Source organism: Typopeltis vanoorti, chromosome 16, assembly GCF_054136105.1.
Source record: "Typopeltis vanoorti isolate ZY-2024b chromosome 16, IOZ_Tvanoo_1.0, whole genome shotgun sequence".
Taxonomy (NCBI): domain Eukaryota; kingdom Metazoa; phylum Arthropoda; class Arachnida; order Uropygi; family Thelyphonidae; genus Typopeltis; species Typopeltis vanoorti.
The window spans coordinates 104,709,625-104,733,128 of NC_143564.1; the positions used below are offsets into that span (position 1 = coordinate 104,709,625).

A 23,504-nucleotide genomic window follows, 5' to 3' on the forward strand; every position below is an offset into this window, starting at 1 on the left:
TTTTTTTGAAATAAAATTATTAAAAAATTATGCACGTTATGCACGTTAGTTTTGTCATTTACTTGTACTATATTTCAATTCAAGCTAATGTCTTTTCTTTCCATCTCCACCCCTTGTCTAACGCTTAATAACATGAAACAGTTGTGAGCTGGTATCACGTGAATTAGAAAAAGGGCTTATGTTTCTTAGTTCGAGGAAAAATTGCTTGACGCAGATATTGAACGACCCTCAAGGATACGAAGTCTCATTATGGAAAATGTATTTTTTTGGTTCGTATTATCAGCTCTGTGTTTCGGTAAGAATTTTTTGTTGTTTATAATAAGCGTGCTTATCGAAAAATGTTAGACCTATCAAAAAATGTTAGGCGCGCGCACTACAATAAAAAAAAATTATCACAAGTTTCTTCTCTTTCTCTTAAGCAATTTTTTCATCCTGATTTTGATGAAGAATAACAACATATGGACACTAATTTTTACGATAATTATATTAACTTAGGTAGGAAGATTTTAATATTACTGTGATATTTCTCCAAGTTCGTATCATATTCTTGCATATTCGATAAAACTCGAATACTTTTGTTACTTTCAGTGACTTTTCCTTTTGTCCTCTTTTCATTCAATTCTAAATCTTTTAACTGTTAAAGGAATGCAGTATAACAATTCTTAGTCTAATGACTTTCTTCTTAATGATAGAATGTTCAAGATTCAGTTGCTCACACGAAACCTAAATGTGTAATAGAGTGTAACAACACTAATTATTCACATCTCTCACTATATTAAAGGAAAAGTATTAGTATTAAGTATTACTTCAAAAAGAGCTAACTAAAGGAAAATAAATAAAAGCTTCACCTTTGTTATCAAAGGTGAATAAAAGGTGAAGCTTTAAAAACTTTCAGCTTCGCAGAACATCCTGTAAAAGTTTCGAAACTGCGAAGTTACCCAACCTTCAGCATTATCGTAATATAGTCTTGGCATTTAATTGTCAAAATACAATTAAGATTGCTTTGCTAATTTCCTATAATCAGTTTTATAAGATAATATTATGTTATAATTTCACCTATATCATGTTCTTCTGCTGGTACTTTTTGTTCAAACCCTGTTTGGGACAAAAATGCATATTTTTGCCTTAGTCATATATTTGTCATTTTTTTTTTTAGTTAACACATTCTTGGATATTAACGTGTCGCCTTCCTTTTATCTGTAATGCAATCGATATATATTATAAAGATTATAAAGCAAAATAAAGTATTCCTTTTAAATATATTACATTGTTGTAAAATTATTAAAAATTATTAATTAATAAAATTAAAAATTTTATATATATATATATATATATATATATATATATATATATATATATATATATATATATATATATATATATATATATATATATATATATGTTGAAGATATCAAGAAATTTTATAAGCTAGGTTTTAATCCTTTTTCCCAAGTAAGCAAACAGAGAAGAAAGTCAAGTTTTCGCGCTACACGTAGTGCAACACTAGGCAACTCATTGTAAAGGTGTTGTAAGCTCTGATCATTTTCCTCAGAATTTTCCCCTAATGCAAAGCACATCCATCCCCTTGTGGAGATGTATGCATTAAGGTAATGGTCACTTCCCATACCGGTTTCGATCTTTATTGAGGACTCGTCAGTTGGAGCCAGACCTAAAAAATTCCAAGGGTAAATTATTACAGAGCTTATAAATATTTTCCCTGAACAAGTTGCCATAAGGTGCTTTGACCTCATTAAATAAAAATCTCAGGATGAGAGTAAGATGTAGAAAGTTTTTTACCTTGGGTATATATATGTTAAAGATACCAAGCAATTTTATAAGCTAGGTTTTTAATCCTTTTTCCCAAGTAAGCAAACAGACAAGTAAGTCAAGTTTGCGGCTGCACGTAGTGCAAACTAGGTAACTCGTAGTGACCATTACCTTAATGCATCTTACATCTCCACAAGGAAATGTGTTTTGCATTAAGGGAAAATTCTAAGGAAAGTGATCAGAGCTTACTCCACCTTTACAACGAGTTGCCTTAGACTTGCACTGCGTGCATCCGCAAACTTGACTTACTTGTTCTGTTTGCTTACTTGAGAAAAAGGATTAAAAACCTAGCTTATAAAATTTCTTGGTATCTTTAACATAATATATACCCAAGGTAAAAACTTTTATATATATATATCTATATATATATATATATATATATAAATCTTAGTCCTCCCTCCCCTACACACACACTCTGTATTGTCGATTTCTAACATTCCGTACGTGGGATTATCATTAAATATTTTGTCTTTATCATATTAATATGGAGCATATTATAAATGCATCCATATTTTATAGTCAACATATAAAAAACTTAATAAGTTTCGAAATTTACCAGAGTCCTTATATAACCTTTGTCATGGGAGTTGCCTTGTTTTGCATTGCGCAGAAGACACGCTTATGCCCAGGATCCAGTATACTCGCCTTTAATTAGTGCTTCTATTAGGTTTTACTTGCCAGACAGCTCTCATCAGAGACTATACAGTAACTTTAAGAGGGTGCAAACAAAACCCTTCATTCAATACTGTAGCAATCCTATGTCAGGTTCTGTACTTTATTTGTCTCAATCATATTATTTTTTTTTCTCCGCGTGAGATGGGTGTGAGTTTCAATTTATAATGATCATCATTTTGTGAAATTATCAGTAATTGTAGTTTTTGGTCCTTAGACTTATTTTTTTTTTTGTGATGCTCCGAAGTTGTTGAAGTTACTGTATATGGAAACGTTGCTCGTTAGAAAAGTGTAGTGGTTAGGATTGAAATATCTTGGTAAATATGGTGGGTGTTTTCATGATGTTTTTGAAATGAATTTTTCATTGGCTATTGGTAATGTTTGTAATGTAATAATAAGATGGTATCCTAACATTTTTGTTCGAAAGGGAATAATCACCTGACCGAAATGTTAGCTATTTTTGATTATTTTTCAGTAAAGGCTCGTAATATGGATTTTCAAAAAACATAACCTGAAGATCAGAAAGCTGTTGTAGGCCTCGTGGACTCTGATGAAGTGAACGATTCACGTGACTTGCTTTCTACACTCTACTTCTGAAGAAAAATAAGGTTCTAAAAGCTTATTGGAGTACTTCGGGTATTGCGCAACAGTATCAATATACAGGGTGGCCATAAAATAACTTTCCCTCTGTGGAGGCATCTGTAGCTAAAACCAATAAACAGAATGAGACCAAATTTTATATTGAGACTTTTGAAGGCATGGGGAGATGATTTCCGCGAAAAAAAGATTTAGTACCAAAAGAATCCGATAGGGGAATTGGTGCTGCCGTCGCCAAAACAAGCGGATAATAAGACAGATAAAATGGAATAATAACATTTCGACGGTGTAAGCGACAGCCGCGTCACTCATTCCAGCTGGATATGTGGGCGCGTTACAATGATAATAATAATATTAATAATAATTAAACTAAAACAACAACTTGCGAGAGAGACACAGAAATTAATGTAGTGATTGAGCTCACAGGAAATAATGTTCTATTCATCAGAATTAGGCTCCCCTGGACCACATATACGATTTTCAATGTGCTGACCTTTCTTGTGTACAACAAATTGTATCCGGTGTGCAACATGCTCTACAGCTGAACATAAGGAGTCGGATTGGATGTTCATAACAGCCTATTTTATGTTCTCTTTCAAGACATGCAAGTGGGAACGCCACCAACATACACCACGGATTTCAAATACCCCCACAGCTAAAAGTCACCTGGAGTGATGTCCGGGGATCGAGGCGGCCATGCCGTCGAAAAGAACTGACTGATAACCCTCTCATTACTGAAGCTGTATTGAATGTTCAATGTGTGGCCGCGCCATTCTGTATAAAAATTATGGAGTCCAAACATTGTCTTTGCTGCAATGCAGGAATGACAAAATTTTCCAGCATTCGTCGATAAATCTCTCCAGTAATGGAGCAGGTTACAGGACCTGTTGGGGTAATATGCTCAAAAAAGTATGGTCCTATGATGAAATCGGCTGTGAAGCCACACCACACGGTTACTTTTGGAGAATGCGATGGTGCTTGCTGGATCGCTTGGGGATGTTCAGATGCCCAAATTCTGCAGTTGTGAGTGTTGACCTACCCATTCAGATAAAAATGAGCCTCATCACCCCACAATATTCTCCAAGGCCAGTCATTGTCGACCTCCATTCGGGCAAGAAACGTTAGCGCGAAGGTCATGCGCTTATCATAATCTCCAGTAGTTAGTGCTTGCACACGACTGAACTTATGCGGATAGAAGTGAAGCATTTTCCGTAAGATTTTCCAGACTGTACCATAAGCCATATCAAGTTTGCGAGCTATGGCACGAGCGCTTGGACCAGTACTGGTCCCTGTGTCGTCGAACACCGCAGTAGCAACGTCTGTTACTGTTTCTTCTTGCTTTTTGTCCTCTGCCAGGTCTAACTCCTAGTGATCCAGTTTCTTCAAATTTAATCATAGCTTTCAGTGATACAGCTAACATAGGACCTGTACACAGGTTATGAAGCCTTCTAAATTCCCGAAGGGCCGTTACGGCATTGCACTGTTTAAGGTAAAACAACTTAAAGTAAAGCACGCTGAGGCATGGTAGGACGCATATTGAGCATAATTCGTCAGTCATTCGAATAACTGCCTGAACGTTTCCAATACCTTTTTAAGTGGAATTGGTGGCGCTGCTGTCACGTACGCACAGTAAAATTTGCATAATCCTTTTTACCTGCGTTTACTTCAAATATTTGACTGCATTCAGCTCCGCCAGCGCCAAAATTTACCCTATCGGCGACTTTTGGTACTAATTTTTTTTTTTTTCGCGGAATTCATCTCCCCATGCCTTCAAAAGTCCCAATTTAAAATTTGCTCTCATTCCGTTTATTGGTTTTAGCTACAGATGCCTCCAAAGAGGGAAAGTTATTTTATGGCCAACCTGTACTTAGTACTGAAGTCTTGGGCAGAGGGCCACAGAGTAGAGCGGAATTGCCACCTCTAAGAAGTAGGAGGTTTTGAAGATAGTCTCGGAGAAGTTCTCTTAGCGACTGTAACCATAACAACACAGTGCCATCAAAAATCAATGGCTACTCAATGATATTAATAGGCAGGGAAAAGATCATTTGCACCGATTCTTCATTCCATTCCTCATACAAGTCTACACCTTAGTGTAACTAACTCAGAAATTACTTTCATCCATACAGGACTCAATGGCTGTAGATGAAGTAAAATCTGGCGAAGACACATAACTAGAAATTGAGCCATCTATTGATTTGTTAGTACATTATTAATCAGCTTTCAGCAGTGGAAGTAGTGAAGCATTGTTCCTTTGTTTTGTGCTATCTGAATTATCCACATCCAGTAAAATTACTCAGGATATATTCTGGCACAACGTATTAAACGAGATGCTTTGGCGATTCCGTGATAAGAAATGTACTCTACTTGATTTGATGGTGAAGAAATTATGTTTTTCGGGAGCGACGATTAATCATACTCATTGATTCTGTTAAAGGATGCAAAGATAGAAAGAGTCGAAAGTTTTGTCAGGTATGATAATTTGAAAGCTAATAAGTATGAAACGAGAGAGGTTATGAAAGTATTACGAAACGAAATACCAGAAGCAGAAATGGAGAGGAAGAGAGAGAGAGAGAGAGAGAATATATAATTGTAAATTTATTGCCATGATACAACAGAACTAAAGGGTAAGAAAAGACATCATTATCGCAAAGAGTCAACGAATCGGAGAAGTGCGCGTAGTTAACGGATGCACAGAGTGAATTAGATGGACAAAAAAGATGTGAATAATGGCGTACATTTAAATGGCTTTAAAGTTACGTAATTGAAGTGAATGTTAATCAAAGAGAGAGAGAGAGAGAGAGAGAGAGAGAGAGAGAGAGAGACAGATAAAACTGATGTGATTGATTGAGAGAGAGAGAGAGAGAGAGAATCCGGAAAATAGGGATATTACGATGAATATACACGTAAGGAATATTGCCGATTATTTGCATGTCCGCTTTTCAACTAACAGGTTGCTGGTTCGAATCCACTTTGAATGGTTGTTTATAAATGTCTTTAAGCAATGATTTTCATCACCCTGTGTGGACCATCGCCCAGCTTATTGAAGTCTGACGTCACATGAAAACGTTTCATGTTTGGTCTCGAGAGTAGAATTTCCGGATTCTGATTATGTATTATGTAAAAAAAAAAGAAATAATTACAAAAAAAAATCTTAGCGCATTCACTATATTAATGTACTTTGAGGCAAGTGAGAATGATCACAGACGATGAATGTGTTTCTCCGGTCTCAAATCTGAATAGTAAGGCCATTAAAAAAAAAAAAAAAGATGCAAAATACTTGTGGCTTCATATACTAATGCCGTAAGCTAAAAACGTGGGTGCGGAGTTTTTGTCATTAGTCAAAAATTAAAGTCATTAATAAAACTTTTAATGAATGAGGATATCATTAGAAAGATGTCGTATAAAGAGGAGTCAGAGAGGAGAGAAAACATGGACGAGGTGGGGGACACATTTAAAATCTAATCCCATAACAGTATCTTTGCATCGAGATTTTTAAATTCAGAAGACGTATAGAATAACAGGACAAAATAGCATAGTAATGTAATGAATCAGTCACCTGCATGTCGAAAAACGCACTGGCAATAGCAACAAGGAAGTTGTTAGCCCTGCATATACTCGTAAGGCGTGGATACGTCGACTTCTTGCGCCTGCTATGCTTTTTTTCTATTTTTTTTTTTTTCTTTTTCGAGCCCATACACGAGAGGTGAGTTCGTCAACCTATAGTACATTAGTACTATGTATGCCTAAAGACTTTTTCGTACGAGATAGACAGAAGTTTATGGATTGCCGAAATTGGTTGATAGGCGGAGATGGGTTGGATGATATAATATAATAGAAATCAAGTTATCAAAGGGATTATTTTGAGGGAAATGCAAAGGAAATTTTTCAGCACATGAGAGGGGTGGGTGGGAAGAACCCTTGGAAGGTGATTAAAAAGCGTGGTTAGCAGGTATGTGAGGACTTAACTTTTTACTTGCAGAGGGATGAACATACGGAATGGATTATGCGATTGTGAGTACGGTGTCAGTGAATGACTTTAAGGAGAGTATGTAAATATCGTATGACTAATGATGCATGTGGGCCTCCCACAGTAAATTTCGTCTCAATACAGATGTTCGGTTATTAATAATAATTTCCAAACATGCTGGAAGCCAAAATAATTCTTAAACAAACACTGCCCCTAAGTATAGCACTGTTTTAGTATTGAAGGCAGGCGTGTTTAAAATATTAACCTGTTCACAAGTGCTTTGTTGAAATATAATTTTATATTTTTATGTTATGTTTGAATAATATTCATTGCAGTCTCGTATCTTTAATTTAGAATTAAATGTTAGAAATGAAAAATATTTATTGCTAAATAATAAGGAACGGTTTCTAAGATTAATTTTTAGACTTTGAATGTTTCGAAATTAAATTAATATTAAAACGTGAAGAACATAATTCTTTGGGGTACAAAATAAAAGGATGCCTATTCACTTTCTCTTCTTCTTTTATATGCCGCGATTTTTTATGGTTTGTCAAGATCTGAAGAATAAAAATATAGTAACAGCAACATATATGCAGTAATGAAAACAATGTTTTTCGGATTTTATCTCTCTCTCTCTCTCTCTCTCTTTGTCTCAGTCTCCTTCCAACCATATTGATTGTTTTGTATACTCTTCTGTTACGTCGTTCAGTGAAGTAGCAGGTTTACCAAAATGCTGGAATATGATCCTGCATTTTGATAAAAGAAAAACTCACAAAAGAGGTCCTTCGCTCTCTCTCTCTCTCTCTCTCTTGAACATTTGTCAATTTCTGTGTTATTCCAGCACATTAAAATATTTTGACCTAATAATGTTCCAGTATTTTTTTTTCTATTTCAGCTCCGCAAGAAGTTGTTACTCAGGATGAAGAATGGGTATCTAACATACAGCGACTTCGAGATAATATTTTCAAAAATTACAATAGCAATGTTCGTCCTGTAAAGCATCATAGCAATACAACAACTGTATATGCAACAATCTATCCTCTGCATTTGTTAGATCTGGTGAGGCACAGTTCCTTTAATTCTATACGTACTTATTGGTATCAATTAATGATAACAATTTAATGTACTCTTTTTCCTTCTTTGGCTAATTTTTTTTCATAAAATCAAAAGTACAAATTATTCTATGCCATATTATAAAGTAACACTATTATATTTACATTTAAAATGCAATATACATGTTATTTAATGCAATATTAATTCAAATAATTGCAGGTTTGTAGTGCTTCCCAATATCTTCTGAAAACGGAGCTTTCTATTTTAGGACAATAAAATTCATTTCAATAAACGCTGTATTTAATCCTTTTCTGATAAGGCTATTTATACATAGAAAATGTTTTCCCTAATATAATATAAAGTCAGATTTGCAAAAGGACAGATTAAAGAAAAAATAGAATTATTTATATTTTTTCACAAGGAAACAAATTTTATTTATGAATAATTATAATTTTTAATTAAAAAAAATTAGAAAGTGGATATCTGAAGACTATTTCTAAAACAATTTCGAAACGACAAACCGAGTTTCATCACTCCCTCCCACCCACACACACATAAAAAAATAAATAAATAAATACATAACAATAATAAAATAAATAAATAAATAATCAAGTATGAAGATCAAATCTGTTATTGCATTTTCAAAAAAAAAAAAAAGGAAAAGAAAAGAAAAGAGAACTGTTGAATACCCACTTGTAGATATTATGTGTGTGTTTTCCCTGAACCCAGTCTTTGGTGGAGTGGCAATGTTACTTTTTAATTAGGGGAGTTACTATACAAAAAAAGGAGGGGTCTATTGCCTTTCTTGTCCAACAGTATTCCATGGTGATCTGTAGATATGTGTGTTCAAGAGGCCAGGTTGCCTGTTTTGAGGCAAGAAAAACTCAAGTTTCCAAAAGAATAACCCGTCAGTCCCCGTATGAGAGCGCTTAACTCACCTTTGATCGAAAAGTGCTGATGAAGATTCCTTGTGTCATAGACGGGATTCAGACCCAGGTATTCCCAACCAAAGTGCTCCGTACAAAAGCAAATGAGGCTTGCAGATATTATATATCGATTTTAAACTATGGTTTACTATTTTTCATGACACCATGTGATATCATATTCGTTTTCAAATTGCGAAGTTAGATCTTGTATAAAGTGGGGTTGGAAATGTCCAGATAATAGCTTTAGTTATTTTAATATCGATACAATACCGAAACCATATGTGTGAAAGTTAAGAATACCACAACATGATTACTGAAAACGTTTTTAGTGGTACGCGATTATATAAGGTTTGGGAGTTCTTTGTGTCTTTTATATGTTGTGTGCCATTTCAAGGATTATATCCTTCCAAAGGATATATTTTATGGTGAACCCTCCATAGAAACGGATCGGTCGTTCAGACCTTGCAGTCTCTTTGACCATGTACATCGTGATTGTAACTTGTAAAGTAATATTCTTTCGCAATTTTCTTACTTACGTTCTGTTTGGATTCTGCTTGCAACTGCCATAGGCTATAATGATTATCATCACATTCTCCACGTAGAATATGTGCTACTTGAAATAGGTTCAAACTGAACAGTATAAATTTGAAATATTTTCTGTATAATGTACGAAACATGAAAAATTCTAAAATCCATTAAGCCATAATGCAACATTTTGATACTTTATTATGAATTTATATTTAACCTACAGCAGTTAATTTAATTTTATTTATTTATTCTATTTTTTTTTTTTTTCAGGATGAAATAGAGAATGTGATGATAACGGATATTTGGTTTTTGCTGGTAAGTTTTTTAAGAAAGATTCCTTTAAATTATTTAAATGATTTAAACGTGAATAAGGATTTCATTTATTTTAGTTAATATCACTAATGGAACATTCGAAGTAATGTACATTTACAGTGAAAGAATATTTGGATATTTTGAAAGATTATACACAAATAAAAATTCTTCGTTTCTATGTATAATCTTTCAAAATATCCAAATATTCTTTCACATAAATCAGAATGAAAACATAGACAAACCGTGAGTGTATAACATAGTAGAAGTAGTTTCTGCCTTTACAAATTAATTGGTTCCTGGCTTTCGTAAATCGGGAATTGGTAAAGCAGGAGTTTTGCCTTAGAAATAATGCTATAATCGAGTGATACGTTCGTAAGAAGGAATATATAAAATATAAAATGAATACTAAATTATAAGAAAAGACTACTGGTCAAAGATTTACATATTTAAAAAAGTAACATAAGAAAAATTTTAAATTAAAAAATATTCTTTGAAAAAAAAATTAGCTCATTTTTATTTCTATATCACCGAGTGAATCGCTAGCCGTCGAAGTGGTAGGAAATATGTTAGAAAGCTTCGGTACATGCTTTTTTTTTTTTTTTTCGAAAAAGGCCTCGAGTATCATATGCTTCGTTGACTTTTGCTTCTTTTCGTTTAAGATAGCAAGCAGAAGCATTATTTATTTTGCGGGACAATTTACTAAATCGTTCAAAGTCTAAATCTTGTGATTCAAAGATTGCTTGAGCTTTTTCGAGAAATTTAAGTGCTTCTTCTATGCCTTTTAAAGTGATCATGTAGACTGCATAGATTGCGCAATCATGTAGACTGCATAGATTGCGCATGTTTTACTTCTTTCAAATATTTTTCTTTATTCTTTAAAACGGTGCAAACCGTAGATGCGGCAAGAGAAAATTTCTCAGAAAGAGCTTTACCAGTGCTACCCGTTTGGTGGCTGGTAATAATTTTGTATTTTTTCTCTAACATAATTGCTTTTCTTTGTTTCTTTTGCTCATATTGTGCACTATTGTTTCTTTTCGACATTGCTGGAAAAGTGAAAGGGTTATAGTTAAAAAGAAAACGAAAAAATTCAGGTGTAATTAAGAAAACTACGAATACCACACTCGCCGCCAAGGCTCGTTCTAATTGATCATTACTCATTACATACTGCGTAACTCCCCCTACACGCACTCAATCGCCTTCGCCGCGTACAATTTAAAATAAAAATTCAAACAAGTTAAAAGGCTCAGCAAGATGAAGGCTGTATAAAAATATTGTACTTCTGTTCATCATTACTCATTTTTATATTGAAACTTTTATCGAAGGGAGAAATAATTGTACACGATTTTGTCTTTACAAAAGCATGTAAATAATGCAGTTTTGAAACAAACGTGAATTTGACATATTTACAATGCACAAAAAAGAAAATTTCAGAAAAATGATTGCTTAATAAATAAAAGACGCACTAAATAAACTCAGGGCATATTATATCTTGAAAATTACTACACAATGTACAAAACACATTATATAAAATGCAGGTTCAAAATGGCAACAGTAGAAAATATAATCTCATTTTCGGAATGAATTTAAAATGATATTCAGGATAATCTTCAAAAGAATATTAATATGAATTAATATTCTTTTGAAATTTTGGTACTCTTCTTTGCCATTTTTCTAAATAAAATGCTTTTATGCGGCTCATATATTGATCTTAAAAAACGAAAAGAACTAATGATCACAATTTTCCTTATGTATTACTTTTCTTTACGTAGCACTGGAACGATGAGCGATTACAATTCAAATCTGAGGACTATATGGGTCTCGATATGTTCAGAGCAAGTGAACACGAAATCTGGAAACCCGACCTTACTATTTACAACAGGTAATTACAGTTATGTCTAAGAAACTATATACCGTATTTGCCGGCGTATAAGACGCACCCCCTTTTTTGTAGACATTTTTTAGGAAAAGTACTTTATCACTAAACATTATAATGAATTTACAGTATTTCAAATATAAACTAATAAGTAGGTCTACTTTCAACAAATACCTAATCTAACTAGGAAAGAGTCCCATCTTTTAATCTTCGTCAAAACCCATAAATTCATCTCCAGAGCTAAATGAAGAGTCACTTGATACCTCTTCTAAATCAGAATCTGAGTCCTCATACAGATTCTGATTTAGAAGAGGTATCAAGTGACTCTTCAAAACTGAGACAGTGGTTAAATCATTTAAGAAGCGTGGCATCAGTAATGCACTGGATGGCACAGAGGACAATTTTTAAATGATTTAACCACTGTCTCAGTTTTCACAGCATCCCATGAAGCTTTGACCCATTCACAAACTTGCGAAATACTAGACTTTTTCCTGATGGCGTGACCTCAAAATCTGAAGACTCCATCCAGCTGTTCCACTTCTCCTTCATAAATCCCTTAAATGGTTTATTAATACAGACATCTAAAGGTTGAAGCTGACTAGTTAGACCTAATGGAATTACAAGAATTACCTCCTGAGTTTTTAACATCTGCTGTTCTGTGAGAACGAAACTGATCCCATACTAACAGGGCAGGCTTCTTCAACAGTCCTACAGGGCACCTAGACCAAATTTTATCTATCCATAACTTCATTCCTCCTCTATCCATCCAGTCTTTTGCGTGAACATGTACGAACACTTTAAGCTGTTTTTTCTTTGGGGTAGCGTTTTCCTTTTAAAAATCAATAGTGGCGGCAATTTTGTCCTATCAGCACAGCAGAATAAAACAACGTGTGGAGAGTTTTTTCGTGCCAAAAGTTTTAGCAGTAACACTTTTGTGCCCTTGAAATCTACAATTTTGTTTGAGGGCACATCAAAAGTCAGCGGAACCTCGTCCATGTTTCCTATTTGCGCAAGTTCCAAATTTTATCGTTTCCTTGCGTTAATGACGAATCGATGAAATTCAATTTGTAGACACTGAAAGTCCCGCCTTTCTGTGGTCTAAAATCCAAGTATTCAGTTCTGCCTCAAGTTCTGGCCATTTTGCAGTTCCACTTCGTAGGTTATGTTTATTGTGAGTTGCTTTTTTTAGATCCTCTTCCTGATTCTGTTCTTATCATTTTCTCAGTTGGGGGGTAGCCCGAAATGCCTCTCTGCAGTCCTATTTCCATGTTCTTTAGCATCCGCAATCAAACGTAGCTTGTATGCAATTTTGTAGCAATGCCGACGTTTTTCAACCATAATTTGCCAAGAAATTTAGAGAAAATTTAACGGCAGAAATTTATCACCGTTCACAACACCCGCGACAACAATTGGAAAGTTTAAACAAACAGGAACACAGCTGTGATCGTCTATGACAGCGCATGGGCATCCACTGAACTCTACGTAAATGGAATGCTCTCACACACCACAAGGAAGCAAGAAAGAAATCGTGTAAACTCGGAATAGAGAAAATTTCCAGAAATGAAAGTAATAAAAAACTGAATATCGACATATAAGACACACCCTGTTTTTCAGACCTATTTTCAAAGAAAAAAGTGCGTCTTATACGCCGGCTAATACGTTATATATATATAACGTATTAGCCGGTGTATAAGACTATACGACGTATAGTCTTATAAGACGGCGTATAAGACTTTATATATATATATATATATATATATATATATATATAAAGCTAAGGTTTAATTAATATTTCTTGATAATGACTCACTATTACTTTTGGTGTAATGTTCTGACAGAAAATTAAAGGATTCACATTAAACAAGTAAAGATGCAGTTAACAACCTGCTAAAACTTCGTTCCTCTTTCTCCTGTGTAAGAAATTTTTGGTTACGCACAGAAATAAGGAAGTACCAAAAGTCTAGATTTATTGAAAATCGGCTTCAGAATGTAATCTAAATAACTCTCTCAATCAACAAAACTTACTCAAAAAAATTTAAGGATAATTTGGACTTTTATTATCATGTTTGAGAAGATGTAAACTGAGAACGACAAATTTCCTTTCCCAATAAAAGCATCTTTTTCTAGTTGTACTACAGAATAATTATTGCATGAGAAATAACACATCTCCTCTAAACTTGAGATCCAGAACCGTTCTGTATGCAGAAATGTCACTGAAAACAATTCAGCGAAAGCGAGCTCATCGGACAGCAGTTAATCGAAACAGCAATTTATTTAAACGCAGTTTAAAACGCAGGAAGTTTGAAACAATATTTATAGATCTAAATTGTTTACATTTCCACTTACTGCGAAAATTGAAATACAGTTTTACATACTTTATATATTATGTAGAATGAAATGTAATGTATACCTACAAGGGTGGTGTGGAATGTTCTCGGCCACGACCATAAATGGCAATACTATCGGCAAGATTTCTTTTCTAAGTTTATAAATGTCATAAGTGTCCATGTGAAATTGGAAGTTATTCTATCAAGTAGAATTTCTTGGATACAATACTCAATTGTATCCTTGAAATGGATAAAATTGAGTATTGGGGTTATAAAATTCTTTGTAAAAGAAGGTTTAACGCCAAAAGAAATTCATTCGAAGTTCATAAAAGTTTATGGGCACTCTTCTCCTTCGTTTTCGACAATTAAGAAATGGGCTGCCGAATTTGAACATTGATGTACTAGTCTTGAATACGGTCCACGTGAAGGACGTCCAGAAAGTGTAAGAACACCAGAAATCATTGAGCAAGTGCACGATATGTATTGGATGACCAGCAAGTCAAAATGCGTGAAATTACAGAGACTATAGGCATTTCAAAAGCATGAAAAATATTTCGCATGAAGAATTGCAAATGAAAAAGCTTTGAGCAAGATGGATGTCGCGCTTGCTCACAGCAGACCAAAAACGCACTCGCATGAAAATCTCTGAACAGTGCTTGGAGCATTTTAACAAGAAAAAAAACTGATTTTGTGCGTCGATTTATTACATATAGGTGAGGCTTGGATTAACCATTACACACCAGAATCCAAACAGTCAAGACAGTGGACAGAAGCCGGTTATTCGGCTCCAAAGCAGGCAAAGTCGGTTCCATCAGCAGGAAAGGTCATGGCATCGTTGTTTTGCGGTGCTAAAGGCATTTTGTTTATTAATTATCTTGAAAAGTGTAAGAATAACCAAGGAATATTATTGCGATCTTTTAACCAGACTAGACCAAAAAATTCGTAAGAAAAGACCCTGTTTGCAGAAGAAAAAAATCATCTTTCATCAGGACAATGCACCTGCCCACAAAGGTGTTTTGGCAATGGGAAAATTAAGAGATCTGCACAAGGAATTGTAGGAACATCCACCCAATTCCCCAGATTTAGCTCCATCTGACTTCTATCTCTTCCCAAAACTAAAACTCTTCCTCGCTGGTCAGAGTTTTTCTTCGATTGCAACTGTACAGGGGTATTTTGCAGATCTTACTGAGAACCACTACAGGGACGTGATAATGTCGCTGGAGCATCGCTGGAATAACTGTATTAGTCTTTAGGGAGATTATGTTGAAAAATAAAAATAATTTTGAAATTATAAATTCGTTTTTTCATTGTTATTCCAAGAACTTTTCATATCACCCTCGTATATACTGCTTTGATATGTAATGTATTATATTCTGTACACCAGTGGTTCTCAATTTCAAACATAGTTGCCAAATGCGGCCACCAAACATAAATATCATTTTTTATTTGCGGTATAATACATGGTTGTTCCTGTGAAGTTCTGGCGTTTGTTTTAAATATTGGGAGAAATTTTTTTCTTAAGCCGCAGAGGATTCCGACACACGGCCTTAAGCTGAAAGATAACTCTAAAACTGACTACATGAAAGTTGGATGTTAATATAAATGGTTCAGAAGATACTCGAGTTAAGTTAGAAAACCGAAATATTAAAAAATGAACGATTTGCCCAGTAAAATTATTTATTTATTTATTTTATTGTGTATTTCTATTCCTTATTAATAATTTCAATAAGGATATAAGAAAAAAATTTGGTAAGAAAATAACCGAAGATGAAATTTCAGAAACTACAGCAGGCACAAGTAGTGAAAGTGATACAAGTATTTCACGGCCACCATCGAAATAAAGCCAAATTTTTCGAGAAGAAAAAAATGAAATTTTCATCAAGAGTGAGAAAAAATGTGTTTAATTATATTAAATGAAAAGATGATGAAGCTGAGGTCATTCGTACATTTGTAAAATGACTATTCATCAAATTAAATCTTACACTATGCAGTGTCATAACAACACTAATAAAACTGGAGGAAGTGAGAAAAAATGGCCAACTTCACCTTTACGCTGCAAACTTATTGACAATTTATAAAGGAGCCTCCGTAGCTCAGTAGGTAGACGAAGCCCTTTGGTCGGATAAACCTGAGATCGATTCCCGTCTATGATGTGAGGAACTTTTATGTGGTATCTATCGACTAAAAATGAGTTAGCCAGTCTCATATGGAAATAGAGGGTTTTTTCACCTGTAAACTTGAGTTTCCCTCAGAACAGGCAAACCGGCCCGTGAACAGACATAAGGTCCCTGGAATAAGGATTAACCAACCTATTCCGTAGGATTTCGGTTTCGAATGCCTACGTGAAATATGGATCTACCTGCGTTAGTGTAAATCAACAAAAACAATGGCTTCTCAAAGGAAACGAATAACTTTTCCTCTCAGGAAATATTTTTTATTTCCTGAGAGGATTATATTTAGGATCTTTGATAGTAAGTTTTTTGATAGAAAAATGTTGCAAACCTTTTTTTACCGAAGGTGAATTTTTGAAATCGGTTGTTTTGGTTAATTCAGTACTTAGCTGTAAAAAATGTAAAATTCGTAATGACAATGGACTGAAAATGATTTTTAAAGATAAAAATTAAGAATTGTACAACATTTCAAGCGAATATAAAGCATGAGTTACAGTACCTCTATTCTTTTATCGATATATCCCAACAACAGTTTACTGTGATGGAGCTTTTAATACATTTTACGCTGTATTTAAAAAATAAGTATCGCAAGCAGTTAACAGAAGAGAACTTGATGGCAGTCAGCGGCGCACCCAGAGGGGGGGTAAGGGGTCCTGGCTACCTCCCAAAGAAAAAGGGAAAAAAAAAACACTAGAGAATTTTTCGAAAATCTTTTCCTAATTAAAATTATTATTTTTTATTTATGTGGTGTCGTCGTGTGTTCTATTTCTATACTACTTATGAATTAGCGATCATTGCAGATGCTCGGTCAATTTAATTGGTCAAAATTAAAATGCCAGCTATTCTTTAATTTTGTCATCTCCAGATTAGTGCAATTTCTGACTGCACAGTTGCAAACCAGAGTTTCTTTTGGAAGAAAAGAATTGTCTTGGAAAAAGACTAGCAATTCTTCCAAACGCTGACCTGGATCGAATCTTTCTTTTCCAATTCTAGCGCGTTACCGACATATCCGGCAGTTCACATGCAAAATACATTTGATGTATTTTACAATGCGATAATTCATTGGCAGAAATTGTTTTCAATTTAAATATAAATTGAAATATTAAATATCTTTATAACAAAATAGTGCTGTTTTATAACATTCATTTTCTATATTGTAATAGCTATATTTTTATTATTGTTTTACTATAGCCACTACAGCAACATCGACCCAAAGGGTTATACTCATGCTTTAATTCTTCCAAATGGAGATATTATATGGGTTCCTCCAGCCACTCTTACAACCACTTGTGCCTTAAATTTAGATGCTTACCCTGAAGACACACAAGTATGCCCAATAGATATAGGCTCATGGTCGCACCATGGTGATGCAATTGATCTCCAGCTTTATGATGGTCATTTAAGTCTAAGCGATTTCTTGAACAACCATCCTGTGTGGAACGTGGTAAATGCGACTGCTGAACGCATCGTTAAATATTACAACTGCTGTTCAGAACCATATGTAAAACTTCGTTTCACGTTAACACTGCAGCGTAGACCACCAGCTAATCTTCAGGTTACTTGGAGTCCACTGATGGTGTCGATGTTTCTTACGTTGGCGATGTTTTGGTTACCTTCTGATTCCGATAGAAAAGTAAAATTGGGTGTGTTTGCATTACTTCTCATGACGTTGTGTCTGATATATATCGCCATGACCACGAAGACACCTTTAGCGCATGAACGTGCAGGTAAATATAATAATGTTCAGTTTGATGTATAGTTATTGCATTGATAACACTGCTAATTACTTTCAGTTTACAGTCACAGCTATGCATAGCGATCCCCAGTTTCTGACGCTACACAGATGAACAATATTTTTGTATTACGAATATACTAATACGAATATTAGTATATTCGTAATATACTAATACGAATTATATATTATATATTAAACTCTTTCAGCATTGTGTTTAAGGAATTGGTATCAAGTTTATAGTGCTTAAAATGTTACTCTTTTTTTATCTTTGATCAAAAACGCACACTCATGAAAATCTGAACAGTCCTTGGAGCATTTTAACAAGAATAAAACTGATTTTATGCGTCGATTTATTACTACGGATGAGACTTGGATTCATCATTACACACCAGCAGTCAAAACAGTGGACAGAAGCCGGTTGTTCAGCGCCAAAGAAGACAAAATCGGTGTTCCATCAGCAGGAAAGGTCATGGCATCGATGCTTTGAGATGCTAAAGGCGTTTTGTTTATGAATTATCTTGAAAAGGGTAAAACAATAACCAGGGAATATTATTCCGATTTTTAACCAGACTAGACGAAAAAATTCGTGAGAAAAGACCCGGTTTACAGAAGAAAAATGTCATCTTTCATCAGGCAAATACACCTGCCCACAAAGGTGTTTTGGCAATGGGAAAATTAAGGGATCTGCACTATGAATTGTTGGAATCCACCCTCTGATTTGGCTCCCTTTGACTTCTGTCTCTTCTCAAAACTAAAACTCTTCCTCGCTGGTCAGCGTTTTTCTTTGAATCAAGAGGATTACAGCTGTAGAGGAGTATTTTGCATCATCTTACTGAGATCCACTACAAGGACGGGATAATGGCGCTGGAGCATTGCTGGAATAAATGTATTAGCCTTTAGGGAGATTTCGTTGAAAAATAAAAATAATTTTGAAATTATAAATTCGTTTTTTCATTGTTAGGCCGAGAACTTTTCACACCACCCTTGTATAGTACATTTGTACCGTGGGTGGGCTGAGGATTTTTTTTTTTCATTTTTATCAATTATATTTGTATTTTTTAATTATTTTTACATAGTCCGCAATCCCTACTTTAAGACCAAACATGGATCTTTTTCAAGCCATTTCAGGCCTCTAATAAGTGGAGCCGTGGGAGACCACCGCTCTGATAAGTGGAGCGGTGGTGTCACCATTCGATATTATTCCTACTTTTTTCTTATCTTTCATAGATTTTAAAAATTATTTCTAATGCCTTTTTAATAAGATTGACGGACTTTTCAAATTAAAAAAAGGGACAAATTTTTTTTCGTCCTTAACTACATTGTAAATTTAAATTCGTGGAAGTATTATTGACATGTTCATCGAGAATTATCAACATGTCAGGGTATATTCTGTTCTTAAATTTTATGGTTCTTAAGTTTCTAATATGCCCGCACGGTTAGCCGAGTGACTATGTGCTTCGCAGCCATATACCTGGGAAAGGAGTGTCCTGGGTTCGATTCCCGTCGTCGACGTGAGGAGCTTAAGGATCTTTCTTAGACAGAGCCAAGTTATCCGGTCTTGGGCGTGGACAGCAGGTTTTTCTCCCCAGTTTATCTGGGGGGGGGTTCCTCCCGCAAGTAGGCAAACCGGCCCCGTGAACACACGCAGCTACAGACATAGAACACATCGGAAGACATTGGGCTAGCCACCTTATCCTTGTGACGGGTACGGCTTAGAAGGGCTAAAGATAGCTCTGTAACAGGCCACTAGGCCTAATACCTGAAGGGAAGAAGTTTCTAATATGTTTTGCTGTGCTTATACATAAGTGTATTGAAATATATTCAAAAACAAGAATGTTAAAAAAGGAGTGTCCCAATGAAATTTTAATTTGATCTCAAATAACATTTAGAGGATTTTCTGATGTAAGATAACGTAAAAAAAAAAAACGAATAAAAATAAATCTTCTAATGCCTTTTATTCTCAAAATAAATTAAGCGGAACTCTTGAAAATCTCCCCCTTGATTATTTTTTGGGAAACAGTTGCGCAGCTAATCTCTGCTTTTAGTCGATACCGATAGCTGAGTTGGTGTGTTGATTGTTCAAATGGTATGTTTTATGGTCGATTTTTCTAAATTCACTGGGTTAAGATACCAAGATTCCGAAGAAAAAAAATGATTTGGTTTTAATTTCTTCTCAGTACTAATCTGTAGTGGGAAATGAGTCTATCCATTTCTTTATTCAATAGGTTACTTGTAATGTTTTACGCAGTGAGTGAGTTGGAACATGATAATATATGAAATAATAATTTAGATACTTCAGGGAAAAAAGTATTTGCACTTAGGTTCCTTTATATCTAATTTTTCTAAACATATAATAATGAGTACACATCAAAAGGCAGATGGGAGGATGGGAGTTGGGTTGGGTTGGGTTGGTTTGAATTATTGGCGAAGCAACATGTTAGTGGATCTCATCTGTTGATTATGTTCACCGATGGGTTTAATTTGATTAAAAGCTGCAGAAAGAAAGCCCTTCCACCAGCTAATGAGATCAGCCGCTCAATCTTCGGTTGAACAGCTCAGGTTTTTCAACTGTGGCGACTGCGCATTTGTCCTTCAGCTACAAAACGCTGCCCAAAGAAGGCACACTCTAAATATATGTAGATCTAATTGAAATCAGGATATCTTTTCACTATGAAAGTCACACTGCTGTACATTAGCTTTATTATTGTTATCACTCAGGACTTCCATGGAGTCGTGAAACTCATCGCGGGATGTCTGCTGCCACAGTCTGTCGTACTGTTCATAAACACTTACTGACTTCTCTTTTACTACTTTTTCAGGCTATGCAATTCATGCATAAATCAAGAAACAAACAAACAAATAAAAATCTTCTTACCTAGCTTCCCGACCTTGCTCATTTTCCAGCGATAGTGTCTTGATATATCATTTAAATTTTTTTTCCCGTGTTCATTTAGTAAATACCTCTCAGTAGCTCAGATGTCTCATTCTTATGACCTTTCATCTTTTATCTACCAAACTCTGCAGATTACACATCATCAGTCTTTCTCATAGCCGATATTTCAGAATCTTGAATTCATTTTTATTTTCTGCTTTCTTCTAAAGTTCATTTATCTCTTGGGTTGACCAGAAATTATCTGATTTTTTTTTTTAATTAAGATTATGTGCAAATTCTGGATTAGGACAGTGTGTTCTAAATTTTCTATTACTTGTGTACGACGACATTCATGAGAACAACTTATGAATGCTTACTAAATCGCTTTGTATGTATATCGACATGTCTTTTCTTTCCAGTTGCGCCTTTGACTAACACGCTTTATGCTGTCACTTCTGCAATCTTGTTGGAAATCTTAGTCATCAATACTGCACGGATCACTGGTCCATATCGTCCATTTCCAGCTGTTCTTAACATCTTAATGGGTGTAGCGGGGAAGGTACTATGTCTGTGCCCTCCAGATATTCGTCCTCCATCTGGCGATCGTGTTCAACTGCGAGAAGATAATGACAACGTAGAGAAGCAAGCAACTCCTCAAGAAGAATGGTACCTTGTAGCTACAGCAATTGATCGCTTACTCTTTTTAATTTATTTCGTAATTTTAATCGCAATCCATAAGAGCCCGTAAGAGTTTCATTATTGTACAGTGTCATTTTTATCTTTTCTTTTCTTTTCTCTTTGAAACTAGCTTTATCCATTTTTTTAATCATTAAAAATATTTTATTATCTATATTTACGATCTTGTGTGTTTTTGTTTATTACATTTTATACTTTCAGCAATGAAGTTTGTATACATTTGTGTAGTATATGCTGCTAAAGTATTATATATTATAATATCGCTATAATATCAAAGTGTATGAAGAGATAATATATATCACAAGAGGATATTTATGTATACTAAAATATATTGTATGTAATACCATCTTCGTATATTAAACCATGTAAATGTATACTGATTTATGTAATTTGCTAACTTAGAGCACTAATAAACACTGAGTATATTTCTCTGACTGAAATTTTGGAAATTACGAACAACTGTTTTTTTTTTTTAAAAAAAAAGCTTCTTTACCCAGAGCCTCCGTAGCTCAGTCGGTATAGATGACGCCCTTTGAAAGACCTGGGTTCGTTTCCCGTCCATGAGGAACCTTTATCTAGTCTCTTTCTTCTAAAAGTGAATTGGCGAGTCTCATACGGGCGTAGAGAGTTTTTTCGCTCGAAAACTCGGGGTTTCCGAGCTGGTCTGCCTGTTCCCTCAGAACAGGCAGACCAGCCCCGTGAGCACATCTACAGACATGAGACACTCCTGGAATTAACTTAACTTTCCCCGCCGTTTGGTTCGACGTCATCTTGCCAATTAATATATGACATCGAACCAAACGGCGGGGAAAGTTCTGCCGAAGATTCTGATTGTGATGAATCATTGAAAGAATTCAATTTAAAAAAATTATCAGAAGGATTGGACTTGGCAAGAAAGTTATAAAGGCATTTTACGGATAATGATCCCTCAATGGAGCGCTCCGGAAAATTTACGAGACAATTGGATATTTGTTTAGCTCCGTATTATGAACTTAATAAAAAATTGCAGCATAGTGGTAAGCAAGGTCTTATTACTGACTTCTTGATAACTAAACCAACCGAAGTATGCAATGAGAATTATACAATTGATATCCACGAGATTTCAAGTGATAATGACGTCCGGTTACTCGTAAATAAAGAACATCTACGAAATGTTCGTATTGAAGACAGTGATGACGATTAAAATATGCACTTTATTTTATTTTTCCTAAAACATTTATGCATTATGTGCAATGAAGTTTACGAACAATTTGTATTTTTTTATAATTTTATACTATGTATTTGTTTCATAGTTTATTTATTTTCTTAACTTACATGCATTACCTGAATTAAATAAAAAAATATTTTTGTTGGGTATGTCATTGTTGTTCATATCAGTGCTTCCCAAACTTCTGGATGTCAGGGCCCCCTTTGGAAAAATTAAAATATATCACGGCCCCACTCAAAAAAATCATAATATAGACATATACTATATTATTATAATATTTATATTCAATACAAAATATACACAGCAAAGATTGCAAAAATCAAATGCAAATATTACATTTTTAGCATCTTACATACACATTTGACATGACACATTATCTCATATTTTTATATAGATATATTGTTATTGTACATTTGCAGTCAGGACCAGATTAAGACCCATATAGGCCCTAAGCACTTAAAAGATTTTGGTGCCCCATATATATGTAATTCAAAATATAAACAATAAAACAATATAAACCATAAAATAAATTTTTATTTTTCAAAATGAACAAAACTTATAGTAAGATGGAAAATAATGTTTAATTTTTGTATACCTCAACTTTATTTAGATTTGAAACGTTTTCTCCTACTTTTTTTAATTGCAAAATCTTTGATCAGATCCTCAAAATTAATCTTACGTAACAATATGCTTCTATACTTAGTAGAGATAAGGCATTCAACCTGCCTTGTTGCATAGTTG

The 23,504-nt window shown here is 34.5% G+C and overlaps 1 protein-coding gene across 1 annotated transcript; it reads left to right on the forward strand.

Moving 5' to 3' along the window:
- Positions 1–173: 173 nt before the first annotated feature.
- On the forward strand, positions 174–21,994 carry LOC150098239 (neuronal acetylcholine receptor subunit alpha-3-like). Its single transcript, XM_090406352.1, has 6 exons — positions 174–295; positions 7,959–8,122; positions 9,841–9,885; positions 11,652–11,761; positions 17,445–17,980; positions 21,280–21,994. Exons 1-6 carry the CDS (start codon positions 250–252, stop codon positions 21,606–21,608), a joined length of 1,230 nt encoding a protein of 409 aa, XP_090262478.1. The 5' UTR covers positions 174–249; the 3' UTR covers positions 21,609–21,994.
- Positions 21,995–23,504: the final 1,510 nt, after the last annotated feature.